General features: G+C 39.5%; 1 protein-coding gene across 6 annotated transcripts; it reads right to left on the bottom strand.

The window, feature by feature from the left end:
- Positions 1 to 296: 296 nt before the first annotated feature.
- On the bottom strand, positions 297 to 21,555 carry RNASEH2B (ribonuclease H2 subunit B). 6 transcript variants are annotated; one of them, XM_042446323.1, is made up of 12 exons: positions 21,400 to 21,554; positions 19,573 to 19,644; positions 17,527 to 17,634; positions 14,483 to 14,559; positions 13,430 to 13,547; positions 12,801 to 12,865; positions 10,889 to 10,994; positions 10,105 to 10,186; positions 8,868 to 8,910; positions 5,297 to 5,377; positions 3,957 to 4,018; positions 3,292 to 3,378 (listed from the first exon to the last, which is right to left on the bottom strand). In XM_042446323.1, exons 1-11 carry the CDS (start codon positions 21,479 to 21,481, stop codon positions 3,971 to 3,973), a joined length of 882 nt encoding a protein of 293 aa, XP_042302257.1. In that variant the 5' UTR covers positions 21,482 to 21,554; the 3' UTR covers positions 3,292 to 3,378; positions 3,957 to 3,970. The 6 variants fall into 6 exon arrangements, 4 of the variants coding, with proteins under 4 accessions (XP_042302258.1, XP_042302256.1, XP_042302257.1 ...); XR_006101516.1 differs by lacking the exons at positions 3,292 to 3,378; positions 3,957 to 4,018; positions 5,297 to 5,377 and adding exons at positions 299 to 1,311; positions 1,430 to 1,555; XM_042446322.1 differs by lacking the exon at positions 3,957 to 4,018 and having other exon boundaries at positions 2,864 to 3,378.
- Between the last annotated feature and the right edge of the window lie 1,149 nt (positions 21,556 to 22,704).

Here is a 22,704-nt window from a genome sequence, read left to right as displayed (position 1 = left end):
TTACAGTATTTTAATTTCAAAACAAGCTATTGTTTCAAATAGTGGTTTAAATTTAAAAAGTAATTTGGAAATCCTTGGTGCCAATTTTGGTTATTTTCATAATTGTAATTATTTATCTATGTATTTATTGGATTTATATCTTGCTTTTCTCCCAAATGGATTTAAAGCATATTATTATTATTATTATTATTATTATTATTATTAATGGTATTTATACCTCGCCCTTCAGCCCTAAAGGCTCTCAGAGCGGCTTACAATTATTATTTTTAATAAGACGGTTCTCTGCCCTCAGGCTTACAATCTAATTAAAACAGAACAATATAGAATATAAAAGTTTAAAAAGTATTATATCATACATCCAGTTAAGACACGACTTTTCAAATATTAACATTGAAACACTTAAAATACATATTACTTACTTTTAAAAAAAAACTCAAACAGCAAACCTAACTGAATATAATTCTACTCTATATTTTATTTAAAATAGAATTTATTTATTTTTTAAAGTTTAAAACTATCATGTCAACAACACATCATTAACAATCAATATAAAATCGCATGATGTTCACAAATATAATCAATGTTAACTAATAAATTTCTGAATTGACATCAACAAATTCCAAAGCTGTAAAGGCTGTTAATGCATATTTTGACAGAAATATGGCTCAGTATTGGACTCTGCTGGACACAGAGGGAAAATATACAGCCAGGAGAGAAACCCATTTTCCACAGATAATGTTGTAAATCAAATGCTGCGGGAAAGTGCAGTATGTCCCTCACAATAAAACACATCTTTTGAAAGAAGACAGGGATTTTGTGCAATCTATGACAGACAAGCACACATGTGGACAGGAACCTTTGATAGTCACTGGATACTGTAATTTATTTTTAAAAATGTCACCCCCATCTTTCAATCAAGTGTAAATATTTAATATTTTTAAAAAGTCTGAAAGACACAGATGATACAAGTGTAATGGAACAGCAAGAAACACCAGAATAAAACCCGTCATCAATCAAATGCCCCAATTATTAAAAGCATATTTACTTAGTGCTAAAAAAGCTGGGCATTCTCCAACCAGGGAGTCATCAGTGAAAAGGTCCTTTCTTTGATCATCTTCTGTCCCATGCGGATGGCAGCCACAGAGCTAAGTTTACTGAGGAAAATTCCTATATAATTTCTGCCATTCTTTTTCCTCCCACATCCACAAATGCTAGCTTTAAACACACACACACACACACACACAATTTCAGATTATACAACACCACTTAGATACGTATGACAGGTGGCAAGCTAAATCAAGTCAAAACTGCCTGCAGAACAAAGAGTAAGAATAATAAAAAGATTAAGTAACTGAAAAGACTAGCACTTCAAGCTGCCACAATTCTGCAAAGTGTCAAAAAGATGACCTTATTCCTCACCTACTCTCACCTGGATAATAGATTCTTACAGGATAAGTCACACTTCTTTAAAACAGTGCTGATATTCCATGTTAAACTAAGGAATCCAAATTTCATTTTATCCCCTTCATCTCTTCCTTTGGTGACGTACTGACATCTAGTGAGAGAGAGAAAAAGGAGCACATCTATAAATATCATTATCCAACTAATACAGTGGCACTCAAATTTTATACCTTGGGACCCCCCCCCTTTATATTTCGTTGTTGTGCCCCCCCCCCCGATGTAATATATGTGTAAAAATATTTTATTTAGAGTGTGTATTTTCATTAGCACATTCATATATATTCCTATTTTATATTTATAAGGAAATAACTTTGTTCAAATTGGAATAGCTTTATTTAAGTAAATTCAGTATTTAACTCAACGCATGTGTAAAAAGTTTGGGGAGAGGAGGAGTCTCCAAGTTTCACATGCCCCTTGACCAACTCTCATGCCTCCCCAGGGGTCCGACCCTACCATTTGAGAACCACTGAGCTAATGTAACGTAGTTTATTTCACAAGGATGGGTGGGATAATTTATCCACGGCAAGGGCACTATTCCTGACTCCTATTGATAATGGGTTTTCCATCTTTCCTGGGGAATTTATTACAGCACAAGCATTTGATCCCTTCAGGCTGATGAGAGTCTTATAAATGGTACCCTGCTATATAATGTGTCAGTTGGAGATGGGGCTACAAAAACTGTTCAACCTTTAGCAAACTGTGACATACACACACACACCTGGTTATTATAACAGTCTGCAAAGCCATCCAACCTCTCCTTTTGACATAATCACCATCTGAAGAACCATTTGCTTTAAGATATACCCTTGCTGAAACTAGTTTTCCATTCTGTATAATGAGGAGCTCTTTGTAACTTAAGATAGCAGACAGGCCCATCATTTTATCCCATACTGAGGCCCTCCAGATGTGTTGTCGATCTCTTCTGTCATGGTGGCTAGAGATGATAATAGGATTTGCCATCAAGCACATCTTGAAGGCACAAAGTTGAAGAAAGGCTTCTGTATCTCAAGAATCTTGGATCTGATATGACAGCCCTGCTCTTTCTGTCTCAGATTAAAAAGGTAACACTTATATCTGAAACAAGCAGCCCCCTTTTTATCACACAAAAATGTCTTATTTGCAACAGGAACCACTAAATTCTTCAAGTAAGCATCACTCAAGGCATATGTAGAACAAACACATTTGGCCATAGGAAACATATTCAGGGGTAGCTGGGTTGACCATGCAGTAAAATGCAGCTATCTTATTTGAATATAATATCACTTCGTGAACCTGGAGAGTCAGAGGTACCACAAAGAGAAATTCCAAATCTGTTTTCAATATTAAGAAGGAAAGACAGAGGAAGAAACATATTGCATCCCCCTCACCTCTATCAATCAAAAAGACAAGAAACACAAGCAGCTGTTTTAGAAATACATTTATTATATTGCATTATATTATGACGTAATAACAAAGTGAATAAAGCAAGCATGTTGCCTGGAGTATCTGGAATGGTAAATGACCCAAATCAGTTCTTTTCCCACTGTGGTCTATAGAAAGTTGCTCTTAACTTCACTTTTATACATCAATAGCTTACATGATCCATTTTGTGCTTTTTAGTTGGCTCTATACAGCTATCTATTTGGATACAATATCACTTCATGAACCTGGAGAGTCTAAGGCAAACATGGGAACCAAACGACAATTATTTTGATAAGCCCTAATTATAAGTTGACTAAAATACTTATCTGGACACTGGGGTGGAAGGTATAAAAAAAGTTGGTTTTTAACAAGGAAATTCATGACCAATTATTGTACCAAATCTTAATCTCATTTTGTAGCTTTATTTTTTGAACTAAAGAAAGAAGAAATAGCTTTCATGCCACTTTTGTCAACTTTTGCTAGAGCTTTTTGAGCAGATGACATCTTACTGTTTGCCTAAAAGAAAACGAGAAAGGAAAAAGTTAGGGGATTCAGTGTTCATGTTGTTTTATAGAAATATTGAGCACACACACGCACATATCGATATACACATACATGCATTCATGCATGCATGCATGCACACACAGGAATGAGCACAGTGTAGTGGTTTTAGTATTGGACAGGGATTTCAGTAGGCCAGGATGTGAATCTGCATATAGCCATGAAAACCCACTGAGCGACGTCACATTCTTTCAGCCACAGAGGAACAGTGTTCAAACAAAAAGGCTCAGAGTCATGATATGAATCACTGCACAGTCAGGAAAGAAAGAAAGAAAGAAAGAAAGAAAGAAGAAAGAAAGAAAGAGCAAGCTAACTAACTGGAGAAGCCACACACTTGGAGACACTTGGGGCCATGAAATGGGACTGGTGTATAAATGTTCTATGCTGACTTGAAATGGCTAGCCAGGTATTTGGTTGATGGTTGCCTTTATATTTCTGTCATGCTACAAATCAAGCCATTCTCAATTGTTTTTGTATCATCACAGCCATTTGCACCAAACTGTTAATACTTACGTATTGCAACCTTCACTTACATTTATATATTTAGTTAGAGCAGATAATGTGTACTTGGGAATTTAAAAGCTACAAATATTTTCTGTGTAGGAAAGAAAACATCAGAATATAGCCATGTGGAGGGAAAACCTTCAGCTCTGCCTCCTGAGTACCAGGAAGGAGGAATGCAGTAAGAGTCAGAACATGCCCCAGATATCAGCAGTGAGCAACACTTCCTGTTTTAGCCCCTAAACCAGGCAAAATCCAGTCCCAGAAGTGACAGGGCAGAAAATCTGCTTCTAGTTTTGTCTTCTGGAGTTTGGGGCCAATTTTGGGGGATTTTCAGAGAGTACTTTGAGTCATGCTTCTGCTCCAGATAACATTTTGGGGTGAATTTTGCACATACACTTAAATGGGAGGGGAGGTGTGGTATTTAGGGGGAGCACAAAAAGGTGCTGAGAACCACACAATGCTCATGGCCTGTATTTTCCTCACCTCTGCTTTATACCAGGCAGGTACTGGTAGTGATGTTTTCATGAACTGCCCAACCCTGAACTGACTCAGCATCATCACAACACTCTTATTTGGGAGTAAACTTAAAGGAACTTATTGCATGAAGTTTAATACTGGAACACACAATTCTTAAAACTTTCATTTAACTGTGGTACTCTTGCAATTATTGTTGTGAGCCTTTAAAGTCACTTCTGACTTATGGCACCCCTAAGATGACCCTATCACACTGTTTTCTGAGGCTGAGGGTATGTGACTTGCTCGACGTCATCCAGTGGGCTTTCATGACTGGACAAGGATTTGAACCGTGTTTCCAGAGTCACAGTCCAACACTCAAAACCACTACACCATGCTGGCTCCCACACAATCAGTATGTGGCATGATTTTGAACTATAAGACAATGTAAAAGAAACCTGCAAAGTGCCTGAATGGCAGATAAGCACATATTAATGCTACATGACAATTCATGGCAAAACTCATCAGTTAAAAATAATAACAAACAGTAGATATCATGCACTTAATGTTCCAGCAGTGACCACCAAAGCAGTTTCATGAAACTCAAACCTCTCTTTAATAAGATATATACATACCTACCAAAGATATTTGTCTACTTGTTTTGCTATGTGATGTCCTATAAAAAATGGAATTTTACTCCTCGAAAAGATACTGAAATTGCTTAAAATCCCTATGGCCTGAGCAGGGATATTGATGACAGGCTGACTTGGAGGTCTTTCATTCATAAGGTCGCCATAAGTCGAAGCTGACTCGAAGGCAGCTAGCAACAAATCTTTTCCTCATTAGAGAAGCATCCTAGAACAACATCAGACTCTTAGCCAAAAAGTTAGGTAGGAAGGGAAAAAAAGTCACTTACCTTTTTGTTTTTTAGGTCACTTGTATTAAACTTAGTATAATCTTCCTCTGCCTCCACAGGTGCGTCTGACAATTTCCTTTTCTGCAATGTTAGAGTGATGATTTGCTCCATAAATCACACATTGTAGTTTTGCCCACACTGAATTTCAGCCAAAAACCTTCCAACTCAGAGGAAGTCGGTATGAAAGAAGTAATAAAGGCATGTGAAGTGACATGGTGCGTTTCAACCCCTGTAGTTATAGTCAAGCTAATGCCAGAAAATGAAAAAAATATTGAAAAGGGGGCAGAGATGTTTGCATTTTAGGCTGACATATTTCTAGAGGTTGAGTCTCCTTTATCCAGAATGCCAAAATGTGAAATATTCCAAAAACCTAAACCTTTTTCACTGGCTGAGATAGTGGCACCTTTGCTTTTAGATGGTTCAGTGTACACAGATATTCTTTCACACACAAAATTATTTAAAATATTGTATAAAATTACCTCCAGGCTATGTATAAGGTATATATGGAACATAGATGAATTTTGTGTTTAGACTTGAATCCCTTCTCCAAGATATCTCATTATGTACATATGAGCAAATACAGGTATTCCAAAATAAAATGAAAAACCCAAATTCAAAACACCTCTGGTCCCAAGTATTTTGGATAAGGGAGATTCAACTTGTGCAATTAAACTAGAACTTGTCTTACTTTAATTTGAAACATGCTGAAATTCCAGGGAACAGCCAACATGCAGGTCACATATGCCTCCACTGGCCATTTTTGCTGAATGAAATTTGGTGACATAGCACCACAATAAGTTGTGTTTTTGCCTTAAAACAAGACATGGTGGGAGCATGCAACATGTTTTAAAGGCTAATGAAAAGTGATAATCAAAACCCCATATGAGCCTGCTGAAGTTTTAAGAGCCTTGGGACAGAGCTTTTGTTCAGTGTCACCACTTTTACATGGACGTTTAGTGAGGATGTGGGAGAGTCTTCTTGGTCATTGTTCCCAGACGATGGAACTCTCATATTGTATTAAAGAATGATGTTTTAATATAGTAGCTTATTTAATTTTTTAAAAAATATCACTAATTTTTAATCAATGTACCTTGTTTCAATTCATGTTGTGAACCGCCTTGAGTCCCATTCAGGAGACAGGCAGAATATAAATTAAATAACCAAATAAATAACTGCACTCCCAGGACTCTCCTGGTAGCAGAAGTCTCCTTGAAAACAAGGTTTCTGTTCTGGTGATGCTACACTATGAAATGGCTATGGGCATTGGGTACAAAGTTCAGCAGAAGGTTTTGGGGTGTGCCTGTTGTCCATTACTTTGTTGTCAAAGTTGTTCAACTGTTTTCAATGCATAAACGTAACTGCCTGATGAACACACAAGAAGCAGTTCAGAAAGACTCTTGCCTAATGCCACTGTCCTCTTAGGGTATATTTTTCAACTTATAGGATAATGCTCCAATGCAGATGGCCACTCTCCGAAGACTAGTTGGGAATCTTATCTGTGTTCGAAGCTCTGAAAACAAGTCTTTACTTAAAAACTTTAATACATGGAGATTTCTCATCTCTTCTTGGAGCTATATGAAATTCAAGAGAATCTAGAAACTTTAACTCTGTTATGCTAGAACTTTTTTCAGAAGGTTTCAGTTCACATTTCCTGATATTTTGTACAAAACCAGGAGAATGAACTTTCTAATTTATTCTGTCAATTTGTAGCCTGTTCTAATCCGGCAGGATACAGTATGTTAATAACAGAAAACCCTTCCAAAGTTCTTTCAAAGAATAAAATTTCCTATCAGAAGATATTGGCAAAGGATACTTTGAACGATAAAAATAACACATTTAACCATTGCTACAAATAGTTATGCAACCACATCTGATGGGAACATTCATGCACCCATGCTACTGAAATACTGTATCAAGTTTGCAAAAATAATGATAGGGAACTGGAAATTTATGCCAGAGAGTATGGCAGAAAAAGATGACACAGTACTTAATCCAATGCAGGACAACTAGTCACTGTATGTGACAGTAGTCTCTTGGCCATCAGTAGAAAAATGTTCTGCCTTTCTGTATTGGATTCAAAAGGGAAATACAAAGTGGATGATGAAAAGGGCACTACTTGCTGTTTCTGGGTATTAAACAGTGTAGTCCAATGCTTTTTAAGATATCTGATGTCAGGAAACAGTAAGGTTTTTCCCCCAGTGTGGCAGAGACTGGCATCAATTTTTCTTTCTTTTTTGGAAATCATCACAGACTAAGAGCCAACAGCTCACAGACTGGCATTGGTCCACAGATGATCACTTCAAGTAGCATTAATCCATTATGTTGAAAGTCATATACGGAGGTAGGTATTTCAGAACCTGGGGAGTCTGGATATGAGCAATGCTGTGTGATCTGCTGTGAGTGGAGGGAGGAGTCCTCATTTGGACATTCTGCACAATCACCCATGATAGAATGGAATGATGAAGCATTCCTTTTCAAGAACAGCAGTGGCACTTGGGTTATTATGACACCCATTTTGGCCTTTGGAAATGGGTGCATCGGCAATTCCACTGGAGATAAGCAAGCTAAATGCTACCCTCCTCCAGAGACATAGGAGTATCAAGCAAGGAATATGGTTTTGGGAGAAGAAAGGGTCAGTCTCCCTCCACATCACCATAAAGATTCCTTTAATGATCTATTATACGAAACTGCACACACCAACTGCACTGTTAAGTTGTAGTAAGAACAGCACAAGCAGCTCATATTATCCACTGCCTTCTGTTCCTCTTTCTCCCTTGAGAATCCTAAAGATGGACTGAATTAGCTTCCCACAGTCAGAAGTTGTAGACATGTATCCACTTTAAACTAGATGCATGAAAGTGGCAGACAATTAGTGTTGCAGCATCATTCAATCTCAGTTTGGTCCAACACCAGCACTTTAATTCCATTCCTTCTTGTTACAGGCATTAATTCGTCCTTTACTCTGAAATGTGACCTTTGAAAGATTCAAATCATCCCTCACATGTTCTTCAAAGAACTGGACTGGAGGGAGCTGAAGCAATGTATGATAGTGAGGTAGTCTTCAATTTTTACTTCCACATTAAAAAAACAAAACACTCACACATTCTGCTTCAGTACTTTCAAACACTGTGGACGTTATCAGACAAGGAAAATTGGAAGTATAATCCTATGGCAATCCGAATGCAATCATGGGATTTATCGTTATTGTGTGATAGACTGCCACACGCAATTTCGGGCAATGGCAAGCTATTTTCAGGCAATGGGAAGTCAGTTCAAACACAATTCAAATTCACGTGAATGCATTCTGGCCCCACTTTCTTTTCATTCGAAATTCCTCCCGTATGATAAACCTCTGTGACAATTCATTCCTTCAGGTTGATATTGGGAAAAAGAAAGCCACTTTTATTTGTTATAAATTATGGACAAAAGTATTTTGAGAGTTGATTGCCTTCCCTCCCTAATGATTTTGCAGTTCTACCTCACCGTGTTTTAGCACCCTCTGTTGAGTGCTAGGGTTGCATGAAACTATCCAGCAACATATACAACCATTACCATCATGTTGGCTTCTTACCTTTGAGGCTGGTTCTGCTGGAGGAGATGAAATTTGTGGAAGTCTGAAAGGTAAAATTTAAAAAAAATTATATACAAAAAGAAAGAAAAAACGTTCAGGCAGTCAAACTCTAAGAAACACCTAACTAAAAATGCTTAATCAGTATTGAATCCAGAGCTCCTACATGAAGAACAGATGGGGGAGAGCTATGTTCACCAATTCCTCTTTCTTCCAGAAGCCTTCATGTCCCTTGAGATGCTGCTCTGAAAGGCTGGGGGATCCTCCAGAATTAATGGACAATACACAACAAGGTGCAGCATATCAGCACTTACAACAAACCAAAAGCGATAATATGACATGACAAACTACAGTGCATATAAATGGGTGCATTGCTTGTAAGCCACTTCGCCTCAAAAAGCACCAATTTCTTTAACCATCCAAATTAAGTTACCCACCCACTAACAAGGCAACACGTAACGCTCTCAACATGTTGCTTTTCCAACACATTATATAAAGACTGGATATTATGATTTCATAAGCTCTTTTGGTGTCACTTTGAGGCTGCATCACCACATTATATTAAGCCTTCAAGAAGAGCAAAAAAGATTGAGCTTTCCTCCCAAATAATAGAAAGACTGAGAGCAAATGCATGGGAATCAGAGCTTGATCTAACAAAAATTGGGCAGAACCTGGCAGAGGCAATGCCTACAAGTGGAAGTTCTACCTGCAGAAATAGCCTGTGCCTAGTTTCATGGGATCCTTCCTCACATTCAGTTTCCACTCTTGTTTTATAGCATTCCCAATCAGTGCACTCCTAAACAAGCTATCCAATTCAGCAGGATCTCCTAAATCCTCAAGCAAAACTGGGAGGAGCTGGGGGAGCCAGCAGGGGTGGAGTGAGGGAAGGATTCATCTTCCACCAAGATGTTAAGTGTACCTTTTATCTCAGTCCAGACTATTATCTTTCATTGCATCCATGTCAGGAAAATTCTCTTTTAGATCAGACAGCTAATACAGTAGGCCCCTGGTATACTGTGATTTGGTTCCAGGATCCCCGTGGATACCAGAATCCATGGATGCTCAAGCCCTGTTATATACAATGGTGTAGTAAAATGGTGTCCCTTATATAAAATTGTAAAAGAAAGTCTGCTTTTTGGAATATATATATATTTTAAAATATTAAGCCATGGAATGTTGAATCCATGCGTAAGGAATTCATGGATGTAGAGGGCTGACTGTATATTTTTTAAACACTCACCGTAAGTATTTAGCTAATGCAGCACTCAGGTCTTCAGTGATATATTCTGATATTAAGCCATGGGCATAGCGAATATAGTCCTCTGAAAAATGAAATAAATACCATATATTATTCAAACCTCTCTCAAACAGCAGCCATCACCAACTCAATGCTATCCTAGATGTATCAGTCCAATTTCTCCCTCTCTTAATCAGAAGTTTCTCCTCCCAGATCGTAGTGATATTGCCAATCTCCCTTAAAAGTGATCCAGAGCCAAAATGTTTTACCTTTAAGGAACGAGATTTCTTTAGTGCTTAAGTACACAGTAAGTTGAACCTCTCCATGCACCTTTTTTACAAGCAGTCCAGGATTTCTGAGAGGCTCTCAGATGTGCAAATCTATCCATAAACAAGGCACACAGAGAACGGGCGCCTTGTTTTAAAGAAAATATGGCTTCTTTAAAGGTAAAACATTGGGTGTGTTTTGTTTTTGTTATGTGGAGAATAACAGGTGACAGCAACAGGTGACAGCAACGAAGCCAACAGCTTTTCCTTTACAACAAAGTATGCACTCCCTGTGTGCTTTATTTACAAGTGGAATCATGCTTTTCAAAAACATGACTCTACTTGTAAACAAAGTACATGGATGTGTTCTGAGTAACCATGCATTAAACTGAACCGCGTTTAATATTCTTGGTCAGAAAATACTAAAATGATACAAGATGGAACACAACTTTAATAACCATAATGCCAATTTTTATATTTTACTCTGCAGATTACTTCCAAAGCTAATTTAATTCCCCTACCTTCTGTGGCATCAGTCAGCTGTTTACCAGTGATAAATGTAGCAGACTGCACTCTTGCACCTACGTGAACATCATGTTCTTTTAATACTTTCACAGTCTGGTCAACCTGGTTAGTAAGAAATTTTGTATTACTGTTGTAGTTCATCGATAGAATATCACCACAACCAAAGTTTTAAGCTATGAACTGAAATACAATACCTATTTATAACAGCTAACATAAATCTTTGTCATACTGATAAGGGATGCAAACTCTCACCTTTGCTTGAACCCTCTGTGAAAAAAATGTGGATTGTGTAAGAACAAAACTATATTCTTACAACATTTCTGTTCATTTAAACTTTACTGTTAAGAAAAGAGCCTGAACGATTGTGTTCATAGCAAGGAACCTTCTGTTCCTGTAGTTAAAATTTTGGTAAATAGTTGATAAAATTTAGTGATCTTACACAACATTTTCTTCCCTTTTGACCCCATTACATTTATACAGAAATCACATTGAAAATAGGGAGAAAACTGTTAAAACTTATAACAGTATCTGGCAAAAAACAAGTTTTTTCCTCAAGAACTGTGCACATTTCTTAAAGTTGCAAGAAAATTGTACATGACATTAAAGTCTGACAAATGCCAAACCTTCTTGATAGTGGAGTAAAGCACATAACTAAGCAAATAGTATCTATTAAAACTAGTGAGTTTGGTAGGGATCCTAATGACACACGAGGAACATTTTGATTGCCTATGAATGATTTCTCCTTCCCTCAAGGATTCTAAATCTGTTCTATCCAGGTCCTCACTTCTCTCCATGTCTTTTAACATTTAAAACATTTTGGGATTCTACAAAACATCTACTATTATGCAACCAAGAAGATGCTATTGGAGACATAGTCCTTGGCATAGTACTGAACCTTGTACAGATTTTTAGTGCAAAATAATAATAATAATAATAATAATAATAATAATAATAATAATAATACCATCCTAACAGCAATAAAGAACAACTGCAGTGTATATATTCACTGCACTTCTGCTGGTGACATATTACACTGCCATAAATTAATTTTTGAGTAAGGTGTATGACCGCAGAGGATAGCAGCAAGAACCACTAGAGGAAGCTAGCAGGTCAGCTTTATCTTTTCATGGAGGTAGTTTTTGCTTCCATTCCCCATCATCCCCAAACCTGTGGCTGCTACATCTCTGCTGTACCGCCACCTCCATCTCCTCCTATGCCAATGGCATAATGACTGTAGACCAAACCAATATTGGTTACTATTGCAATTTTTATAGCATTCTTTGCACCTTGTATACCCACTAAATCAAGCCACACTTATAGAGGGATGTTTCTAAGTGATCTGCAGTATTTATTAATTTGGTTTATTTTATATTCATTTTTATTATTTATCTTTCCTCTCTCAGCCCAGGATTTAAGTCGGCTCAGTCAGATTTTTCAGTTTTGGCTATATGCCTTGGCTAGTTCTGTGCAACGTTATCATAGAACCTACAGCATTCCCCTTTGTTGCCCTCAACCCCCATAATCACTTACCTCTGGCCATGTTGTCTAGGGCTGATGGGAGCTTAGCTCAGAACAGCTGGAGTGGATCAGGCTGGGAAAAGTGAGTCATATAGCACTTAGCATGCAGCACTATGGGTATATCCACTCTGCAGAATTAAAGCAGTTTTATACCACTTTAACTGCCATGGTTCTAGCCTAAAGAATCCTGGGATTTGTAATTTGATGAGGCACCAGAGGTCTCTGACAGACCAGACTGAATACCTCACCAAATTACAAATTCTAGGATTCTGTAGGACAGAGGCGTGGCACTTAAATCATGTCAAACATCTTTAATTCTTCAGTATGGATATACCCTTTAGCAAAAATGCTTGAGTGTCCAAAGTCAAACTGAAGAGAAAGATACAGTACCTTCTTCTCTAGCCACTTCAGTGTTTTCTCCTCACTAAATTTGTAAAATTTCTCGCCACTGATTCCTGACATTGAAAAAAGGAGAAGTTATGTTACGTTTAGTTTGTATTTGCAGGCCATGAAATAAAATATTAGAATGAAGATGTAACATCAGCATCTAATATCAGGCGACTGCCAAGATTATTCACACACACATTTCTCTGTGATGGAACAAGAGAGGTGCTCGTTTTTGCTTATCTCCTCTACAGCCTCCAATGCCTGCTTCCACATCTACTCCAGAGCTTGAATGACACTCCTTAACAACACAGGAAATGGTGCAGTGGGAATTTGAAAAATAGCTCTTCCATTGCCTTTTCTGGCCAGCTAGAGCATCATGAACGGAATTTCATTCAAGAAATGCTCCTGCTGGCAGAAGCAAAGACCAAATTTAACCTGCCACATGTATCTTCAGCAGTTAGTCTTTAAAGAACTCCTTGTGGCTTCATGTGGCCCACTGGGGTTATGGTACCCTTTTTTAAAAATTCTTTGAATAATTTGTAAGGCCCATCTGGCTGAAAAAAACCAGATAACACAGGCGTGCAAATCTGCATTTAGTGCTACTTTTTCCATTTACTTCCCAAATCTTTTACCTTTTTCTTCTACTATATGGTGAAGGGACTGTAAGACACTTGTGCACTGTAGCAACATTGCACAGGAAGGAAATTCTTCATCTACCAAAATCTGATCCAGTGGCTGAAACTTCCCATGCTGGAGTGAAGGGAAAAAGCAAACAATGGAAAATCAAAGTGATTCAAAGAACTGTTTACAAAACAGAAAATTTTTAAACTAAGATTGTCAGAAAAAGCATTGTTTTATTGGTTGGTGAAAACCTTGCTAACAAATTAAATAGTATCAAGTAAGCCAGTAACAGCAATTTCAGATTTATTAAACAAAGTCTATCAAAGTTTTTTAAAGTTTAGTTGTATTAAAATTCTATTGAACAATGTGGATAAACATAAGGCACAAACACAGAATTTGGCATAAAGACTTACTGAAGAACCCCCACCTTTTCAGGACTGAGTTTCAAACTATAGCATCAGTTTAGTAAGTTTTCTCAGTCTTAAGCATCCTGGAATACTAGAGTGTGTGTGTGGAAGTATGATAATTGCTAGACTGCCATAAAATCTCATTGTGAGATAAACACACACACACACACACACACACACACATATGCCCCTCAGGGTACATGAGGTCCCAGTTATTGATCTGCAGGCCAAAGACACCTCAGAATATTCCTCAACATCTCAGATCTTCCCATTAAAAATGAGAGCAAATTTTCAATCCCGCAAATGCACAAACCTCAAAAAGCAAAAAATGGCCAAAAATGAAACCGCAAGTGATTTTCTGTAATTCTTGGTTTCTGTTTGGCGTATCTCTATGGACAACCGTCTGTTCAGAGCAGATTGGTCTGCACCCCTAATTTTAACCAATGCCCTCTACAAGGAGAGCTGTACTCAGCCTGGGTTAAAAATTCCAGCTCAGTCACAGATATTTCAGAAGAGCCTTGAAAGAAGTAAATTTTTCAGCTATAATGAAAATGTGTGGCCTACATCAAGCATGAAACAAAGAGATTGACCTCTGAGCAGTAATCATACTTATGAGGGGAATAATGCCATATTTCTTTCAACATCCTAGTTACCTACCTCTTTCTCTGCCTTGATAAGGTACAGTAACACAAGAAATAATGGATCCATCGGTGTAGCAAAGAACAGACGTCCATCTGAAGGCAAAATAATAAGATGTATCATCAAGACTGAATATTGATTATAGTATCATAGAATTATAGAGTTGGAAGAGACCTCCAGGGCTATCCAGTACAACCTTCCTGCCATGCAAGAACTTACAATCAAAGTATCCCTGACAGATGGCCATCCAGCCTCTGCTTAAAGACCTACAAAGAAGGAGACTCTACCACATCATCCTCAGGCCCAGTACAGATGGGCAGGAAGTGCCATCCTCCGGCCAATTCTAGGGTTCTGGAATGCACAGCAACCACACGCTCTGGAACCCTAGGATGTGTGGGTGCCAGCATCATGGTGCCCTCCTAGCCATCGTGACGTAAGTAATGCACAGCAAATAGACGCTGTGTGATGCTTACATCACGAGTGCGCCAATGGCATGCGTGCAGCATCTCAAGAAGAACCCGGTTTTTCTGGGTTCTTTTTGAGGCGGAGGGACACCGCACAGTTAGACTGCTATGGTGTCCCTCTGCAGGAAAACCGGACCCCTCCAGCCCAGATTTTGGGGGAAGTATGTACTGGGCCTCAGTTATTAACTTGCAATTTAGCAGTGGCAGGTTACAAACCGCCACTTGGGACGTCCTCAGGGCGTCCCAGTTTAAAAAGGGGGCGTCTCTTCCAGACGCCCCTCTTCCTGTTATGGACTCTGTCCGTAACAAATGGCGACGGCTGTTCCACACGGCCGCCGCTATCTAGATGTAACGGACACTGTGCGTCCGCACATCACGCAGCGCTAATGACGCCATGAGTGTGCCATTGGCGCCTCGCGGTGTCATGAGCACGACGCCAGAAGAAGCTCCATTTTGGAGCTTCTTTTTTGCTCCGTAAGGGAGCCGCATGGTTTGGCTGCGGCGGCTCCCTTATGGAGCAAACAGCAGCGCCGGGAAACCACCGCAAAGCGGCGGTTTGTAACGCCTCAATGAACATTACAATGGCTCGCAGACAAGATTAGGGGCTTCCAATCCCATCCAATGCGTGTTAACCAAGAAAACTTAGTTCTTGAAAACAAAGGAGATCACTTTTGCCCATTGTGATGGGACCTCCTCTCAAACCTTAGGTTACCTTTATCTCCCATTCACAGAAGGCCTCTAGTCACTGACACTTGCTCAGCATTTACCTTATTAATACTATTTTGAAGTGTATAAGGGCCAGGGTCCCATGTCCCACAAACCAGTTCAGTGCGCTTGCCTTTGTTTATAGTTTATATAAATCGCTCAGACAGAAAGATATGCTGTAAAAAATGAACAGTGACTTTATTAAATAATATTAAGAAAATAAATATCTTATCTTCAAGCTTAGTGTGGTTACATTAACATCAATTGCAATCTTTTAAATAATCTGTTCCCTACTCTCTCATTCTCAGTAGCAATACCAACTAGACCTGATCTTAACTGAAAACCGTTTGTCTCTGAGCCTCCTCCTCAGACTGACACCCTGGGTTTTATACATTCCCACACGCCACACTCCGGTGTCTCTGAACTGTGAGTAGCTGCCAGGAAGCCAGGTCTGCCTAGCAATTGACAATAACAATAACTTAATACTTCACAAGAGCCAGGAAATAAGGCATAATATCCTCAAATTAGGCAACAACTAGGAAATTGCCAATTTCTCAATGGTTTCTGAATTTTCATTTCTGGTTCAAGTGCAGTTCTTATATGAACAGAAGCATTAATAAAGGAGGGTAATCCTCTTATGTGTGTGGGGATTAGAATATTTGAATGGAACAAATGTGTCTCTCGAAAGTGCTGCCAAAAGAGACAGTGGCCCACTGAGCAGTCCACTTGGCAACACAATCACCTGCCTGAGATTTTGCTCAACAAAAGAGATTTCACTTAAACATCAGGAAGAACCTCCTAACAGTAAGTGCTGTTCAACAATGGCACATGCTGCCTCTGAGAGTGGTGGAGTCTCCTTCTTTGGAGGTATTTAAACAGTGGTTGTTGAGAGTGCTTTGATTGTGTCTTCCTGCCTGATAGGGGGTTGGACTGGATGGCCCTTGTGGTCTCTTCCAACACTTATGATTCTATGATTTTCCCATAACATTCAAGAAAATGCGGAATGAATTAAACTCAGAGAATTGAGCTAATTTCTACCATTCCAAAAATAAAAACAGGTTAGTAGCACATAGATTTCCGCTGAAATCAATGTGAAAACCTAGCCATGGCGAAGTCCTATTATAAATAAACTTTATTAACTTAATATGGATTCATTCCAATGTCTGCCCCATGGAAGGTACTTGAAGTAGTCACAGCTGGTGGCTTCCATGTCAGGAAAGCTGTAAATCTGCTCTAGTTTTTTCATCAAAATTTCAAAAAAAGTTATACAAGGTCCTGAACCCTATTTCTCCAAGGTCTGCTGCCCTGAATTAGCTCCTTTGAAGTGCAGAGTACAGTGGGCCCTTGGTATCTCTAGGGTCTGGTTCCAGGTCAGGCCATGGATACTAAAGTTTGTGGATGCTCAAGTCCCATTAAATACAATGGTGTCATAAAATGGGATTCCTATGTACAAAATGGCAAAATCAAGTTTTGCTTTTTGGAATATATATATATATATATATATATTCAAACTGTGGATGGTTGAATCAGTGGATAAGGAATTGGTGGATACAGAGGTCTGACTGTAAAACCTAGAGTAGATTCACTGCTCCACTGATGTCAAGTGCCAGCTGCCACTGGGTTGAAGAAAACTTTGGGGGAAATGGATAAGAAATCTCTTATGGAAAATAACAGTGATGATCTCTTCCCCCTGGCCCCCATAGGATTAGGGGGCAGACAACCCAGGATCTACCATAGAATGGATTCTGAATCTTACGGATAACATATATGTGATCCCCACACCAACTAAAGTGCAGCAGCTCAGAAATTTCTGTTCATGTAAAGTGATGAGGAAAATGCAGTTGAACAGCAGTTGAAGATAGAGCCGAAGAAAGAGTGTGGCACTTTACTTACCATGCTGAACAGCCTGACCTATAAACCACGACCGGTACTCTTCATGAAAGGCTTTCAATTCAAATAGCTGTCGAGCATCACCACCGAACAAGTACAGAGCTCCCTGCCCTGTTAGGGAAACCAGAACAAAGATCATGTTTAGCATTTGTAAAGCTTTCACTGCTTCCTTCAAATCAGAAAAACCAAGCAATCTTTCATAAGAACATCTATATTTAGATGTTTAGACAATGTTTACACAAAAGGAGTAGCAGTGGGAAGTGGGTGGGTCTCAATTCGGGCCTCAAATCAAACCTTGATTTGCTGCCTGAGTTTTGACATGAGTTGACATGATGTTTGGCACCACAGTTTGCAATGTGCAAAGAAGGGCTAGTAACAATGAAATAATTGGATTTCATAGGATTTATAAACCACAGTTTATACTAATTATATGTTGGTATGTATGGGCACACCTCAGTTAACAAAGCCTCTGAGAAAGAAGATCCTTTTACAAGTCTTTTTATGCCAGCCTAGCTCCATTTTCCCTTCTCATCCTCTGTTTAGGTGGAGGTTTTTAGCACCACTGGCATTGGGAGGATGGTGTAGGAAAGCTGCAGAAACACAAGCTTTTGTTGTTAGTGTGCAATAAATAATGTAATAAAGCTTGAGCTGGGAAAAATGGGATTCTGTTTTAGCTGATCCTCTTGTAGCAGTATGTGTCTTCCTACAACAGGCAAGTTAAACAGCAGCCGTTGCCAGAATCCCTTACTGAGCATGCAGCAATAGCAAGACTGAAAAAGGGGGAAAGTAGAAAAGCCTGCCTCACCAGCTCCCCCAAATATGTTGAAGCATAGATCTGTAAGTTTGGCCACCAAAATGGAAATTATATCTTTGTCTTTTGACCTGAATGCACTTTGGAAGAAGCCTCTAGACAGGTCTCTGGAGAGTTCAAAAAGCTTCTGTTTACTGATGCAAGGCTTATCTGATCCTGTTGCTCATTTCACATGTCCACACTATTAGCTCTGAAGAACAAATGTACTGAAACATGTTTATCTTATTTATTTATTTCCAGGATTTATATCCCACCTTCCTCCCACAATGGGAAACATGTTGAACTACTCTTTTTTCTTGTGGTTTAGGAACCTATCCCTACTCTTTCCATATTATTTCTGCCTCTGGTGCCAAATTTTCTTTTACAGAAGTAATGCCCCAGAAGACATTTACTGTACTTCATTACCAGAAATGAGCCTATAGGATATAGCAAAAGAAGGTATTTTTCAAACCCTGCTGTTGAGTCAAAATTAATTTAAAATAAATGACCAATGATGTTTAAAAATATTCAGCCTTTCAATTCCACTCCATATCATGGGGTACCCATGACATGGGTAGTCATGTTCTGTTTCCAAAAGAATGGAAGATGGAGGATCTCACTGTCTTGTGACACTTGAAGACACATAAGGCAATTGTCTACCTATCTTTTTGCTCTCTAGGGACATAAAACCAGCTGTATCAGAAGAGGTTAAGGAATACTGTACCAGCAGAGACTACACTAATGTTAACACGCAGTTGCATAGATATATTTGGTCCACATGGCTGACATGGAATAGTTTTGTAGCTGTGTGAATCACAGAGACTGCTGCAACACTGCAGAAATAAAGCAGTTTAATACCACTTTAACTTCCATGGCTTGATGCTACAGAATTTTAGGATTTGTAGTTTGGTGGGGTACCAGAACTCTGGCAGGGAGGGCTAAATGTTTCACAAAACTACCACTTTAACTTTACCTGAAGGTAGGCTACTTCTCAGAAGACATACAATACTGAACTGAAGTATTTTTATTTGCTCAGGTAACAACAACTTGCAGGTTGGCCCAGCTACCCAGAATCTCTAGTAAAACACAGGAGAATATAATTTGCAGTATAGAGACAGAATTTACAAGGTTTTAAAAAATGAAAAAGGAAAAGACAAATATTTAAATAAGCATTCTTCTTTCTTTAAACCTTTGCAGATTAAAAATTAGGAATTAGATGGAGGAATGTAACATATTGTATGTTATGATTTTCGACTTGCCTGTGTTTGGATTACGCAGTCTTGTAAACAGAGGCCCAGAGCTTGGCTTCTTTGGGAGATCAGTCACTGATGCTGAAAAATTTTAAATTCTAATGTGAGAGACATCCTACATACTTTTTAAATATTGTATTTTAAAAACAATGATTATAAATAGAGATTAGGCTTGCCTAGTCACTTATGGAAAATCAGATTTGCTTCCAAATGAACCCTTCTGTAAAAAACTGGGTTGGGAATCATGTCACTTCATATGTTGATGGACTACAACTCCCAGCAGCCGAACTATTCCAAAATGCAAAATTGTCCACTTGGTGTGGCTGAAATTGTGACACGTTTGCTTTCTGACCGTTCATGCGCAAAATTATTTAAAAATATTGTGCATAAAATTGCCTTCAGGCTATGTGTATAATAAGGTGTACACAAATTAATTTCATGTTTAGACTTTGGCCGCATCTCTTAGGTATCTCCTTATTATACACAGTACAAATAATTCCACTAATCCAAAGATCTCCAAAATCCAAAATATGGTCCCTGGCATTTTGGGTAAGGGAGACTCAACCTGTATTTGCCCACCTGCAGAAATTAGAAGAGGAGGAGTAGGAAGCAGTGTTGCCAATTTCTGGGGATTCTGGCTGAATAATAATAATAATAATAATAATAATAAATATTGGGGGATTCTGGGGATTTTGGTAAAACATTCCAGGGAATATCTTCAAGGCTTATTGGCAATTAGAGTAGTCTTATTTAATCAGTGAAACTTACTTAAATCTTGACTTTGTTGTTAACTGCTGTCAAGTCAGCCTTGACTTATGGCAACCTTTTGAATAAGGGGCCTGAAAACATGCGCAATTAAGAATAATGTTCAGACAGGGAAGTGTTCAAGAAGTGACTTTCACTTCCATTTCTGCCTTCAGGAACAAGTCTCATCCCTAGAGTACTTAATTACAGGTCTAGAAATGTTTTCGTAACCGCACAATCAGGGCTAGATCTGACAAAACACTTCCCCATTCCTTCCTCATTCCTCCATTATTAATGTGCTACTTCAGCTACAGAGCTTAAGTATTAAACCTCCATCATTGTTGGTCACAACACATTGACAAGCATAACTGTGTCTTCAGTCAAAAATGACACATGGTAGATCTTATACATGAAATTGCAGGCCACCACTCCATTCATTTTTGTTGTGGTTGTGTCTCTTCAAGTCATTTCCAATTTATGGTGACTGTAAGGGGAATCTGTAATAGGGTTTTCTTGGCAAGATTTGTTCAGAAGAGGTTTGCCTTTGTCTCCCTCTGAGGCTGAGAGAGTGTGACTTGCCCAAAGTCACCCAGTAGGTTTCCATGGCTAAGCTGAGGTTTGAACCCTGGGCTTCAAAGTCATCATAGTCCATAGAGTGTAGTGCAGTAATCTCCTTATAGTGCTGCTATTCCACTTTTCCTGCTCTGGCTGCCTCCTGTTGCATTCTGGGGTTTGTAGTTCAGTGAGGCCTAAGAATTCTCTGGCTGAGAATTCTAAGTGTCTCCCCTTGAACTACAAAACCCAGAATGCAACAGGAGGCAGCCAGAGCTTACCACACTACTGTACTCTCTTATTAGTGCTGCTCTTCCACTTTGACTGCTCTGGCTGCCTCCTGTTGCATTGTGGGATTTGAAGTTTAAGGAGGAGGCACTTAGAATCCTCAGCCAGAGGGCTCTTAGGCATCACTGGACTACAAATCCCACAATGCAACGGGAGGCAGCCAGAACAATTATAGTGGAACAGCAGCACTGTAATCTAGGAAGAGTCTTTCCTTCCTTCCCTCTCTCCCGCCCCAAGCGGCCTCCTCCTTACCAGGGACCACCATCACCCACTGGCCGCCTTCCTCCCCGGCCTCGGAGGGGCCTTGAGGCGGCAGGCGCCGCTCCCTGGGCATCTTCCTCGGTCTGGCCTCACAGCAGAGGCCGCCCCTTGTTCTTCTTCTTCCCAGGCGCCAAAGTGTTAAACCCTCCCTTGCTCCGCCTCCACTATGATTTGCTTTGGAGCAATGGTGGCCCCTTGTGGTGCTCAGTGGCTTTAGTTTTGGGTGCATCCACACTGGAGAAATAATCCAGTTTGAGACCGCTTTAACTGCCCTGGCTCAGTGCTAGGGGATCCTGGGAAATGTAGTTTGTTCTGACAGAAAAGGCTCAAAATGCCTCACAAAACTCCAGATACTAAACATTTCCCTAGCATTGAGCCAAGGCAGTTAAAGCGGTCTCAAGCTGGATTATTTCTGCAGTGTGTCTTGGACCAAGGTCTCCAAAGCCCCTAGAAGCTGCATCCGAACTGCATAAAAATAATCTGTTTTGACAACTTTTTAATTTCTATCCCTCAGTGCTATGGGATTCTGGGATCTGTAGTTTTCTGAGCCTTCTCTGACAGGGGGTGCTACAAGAAACTACAGACCCCAGAATTCCCTAGCATTGAGCCAGGGCAGTTAAAGTGGTGTCAAACTGGGTTATTCCAGCAGTGTGTTTTGGACCTAAGTCAGAGAGCTCTGGGGCCACAACAAACTATTATTCCCAGTGAATATAGAATTAAACTTTTGTTGTTGTTGTTGTTGTTTATATTACAGTATAAGGAACCAGTGAGTTTCCCAGCCTTTGTTCCTATGGATGTATCCGCACTGCAGAAATAATCCAGTTTGGCACCACTTTAATTGCCAATGGCTCAGCGCTATGGAATCCTGGGAATTGTAGTTGGTTGTGGTGGCACCAGAGCTCTCTGACAGAGAAGGCTAAGTGCCTTTACAAAACTACAATTCCCAGAATTCCACAGCAATGAGCCATGGCAGTTAAAGTGGTGTCAAACTGGGTTATTCCTGCAGTGTGGATACAGCCTGTGTGGACAATCTGGGCGAAAAAGTCAAATTTCCCGCGCAGCTCTTGGGAATCAGAAATCACTGGAGGAGGAGGCAGTCAAAGGGAGATCTCTGTCCTGGCAGAGAGGGCTTCCAGTGCAGGGCAGATTCCTTCACCAGCCACGACTGAGCATGCGTCTAACCCAATAACACATCTACTGAGCATGCGCCGAATCTAGTAAAAAAAAACGCGCGACTACTGAGCATGCGTCAAATCCGATAACAGTGCGCGGCCACGGCGCATGCGTCAAAGCCAA

The sequence above is a fragment of the Sceloporus undulatus genome, chromosome 1, assembly GCF_019175285.1.
Source record: "Sceloporus undulatus isolate JIND9_A2432 ecotype Alabama chromosome 1, SceUnd_v1.1, whole genome shotgun sequence".
Classification (NCBI taxonomy): Eukaryota; Metazoa; Chordata; class Lepidosauria; order Squamata; family Phrynosomatidae; genus Sceloporus; species Sceloporus undulatus.
This window is presented reverse-complemented; position numbering and strand designations above follow the sequence as displayed.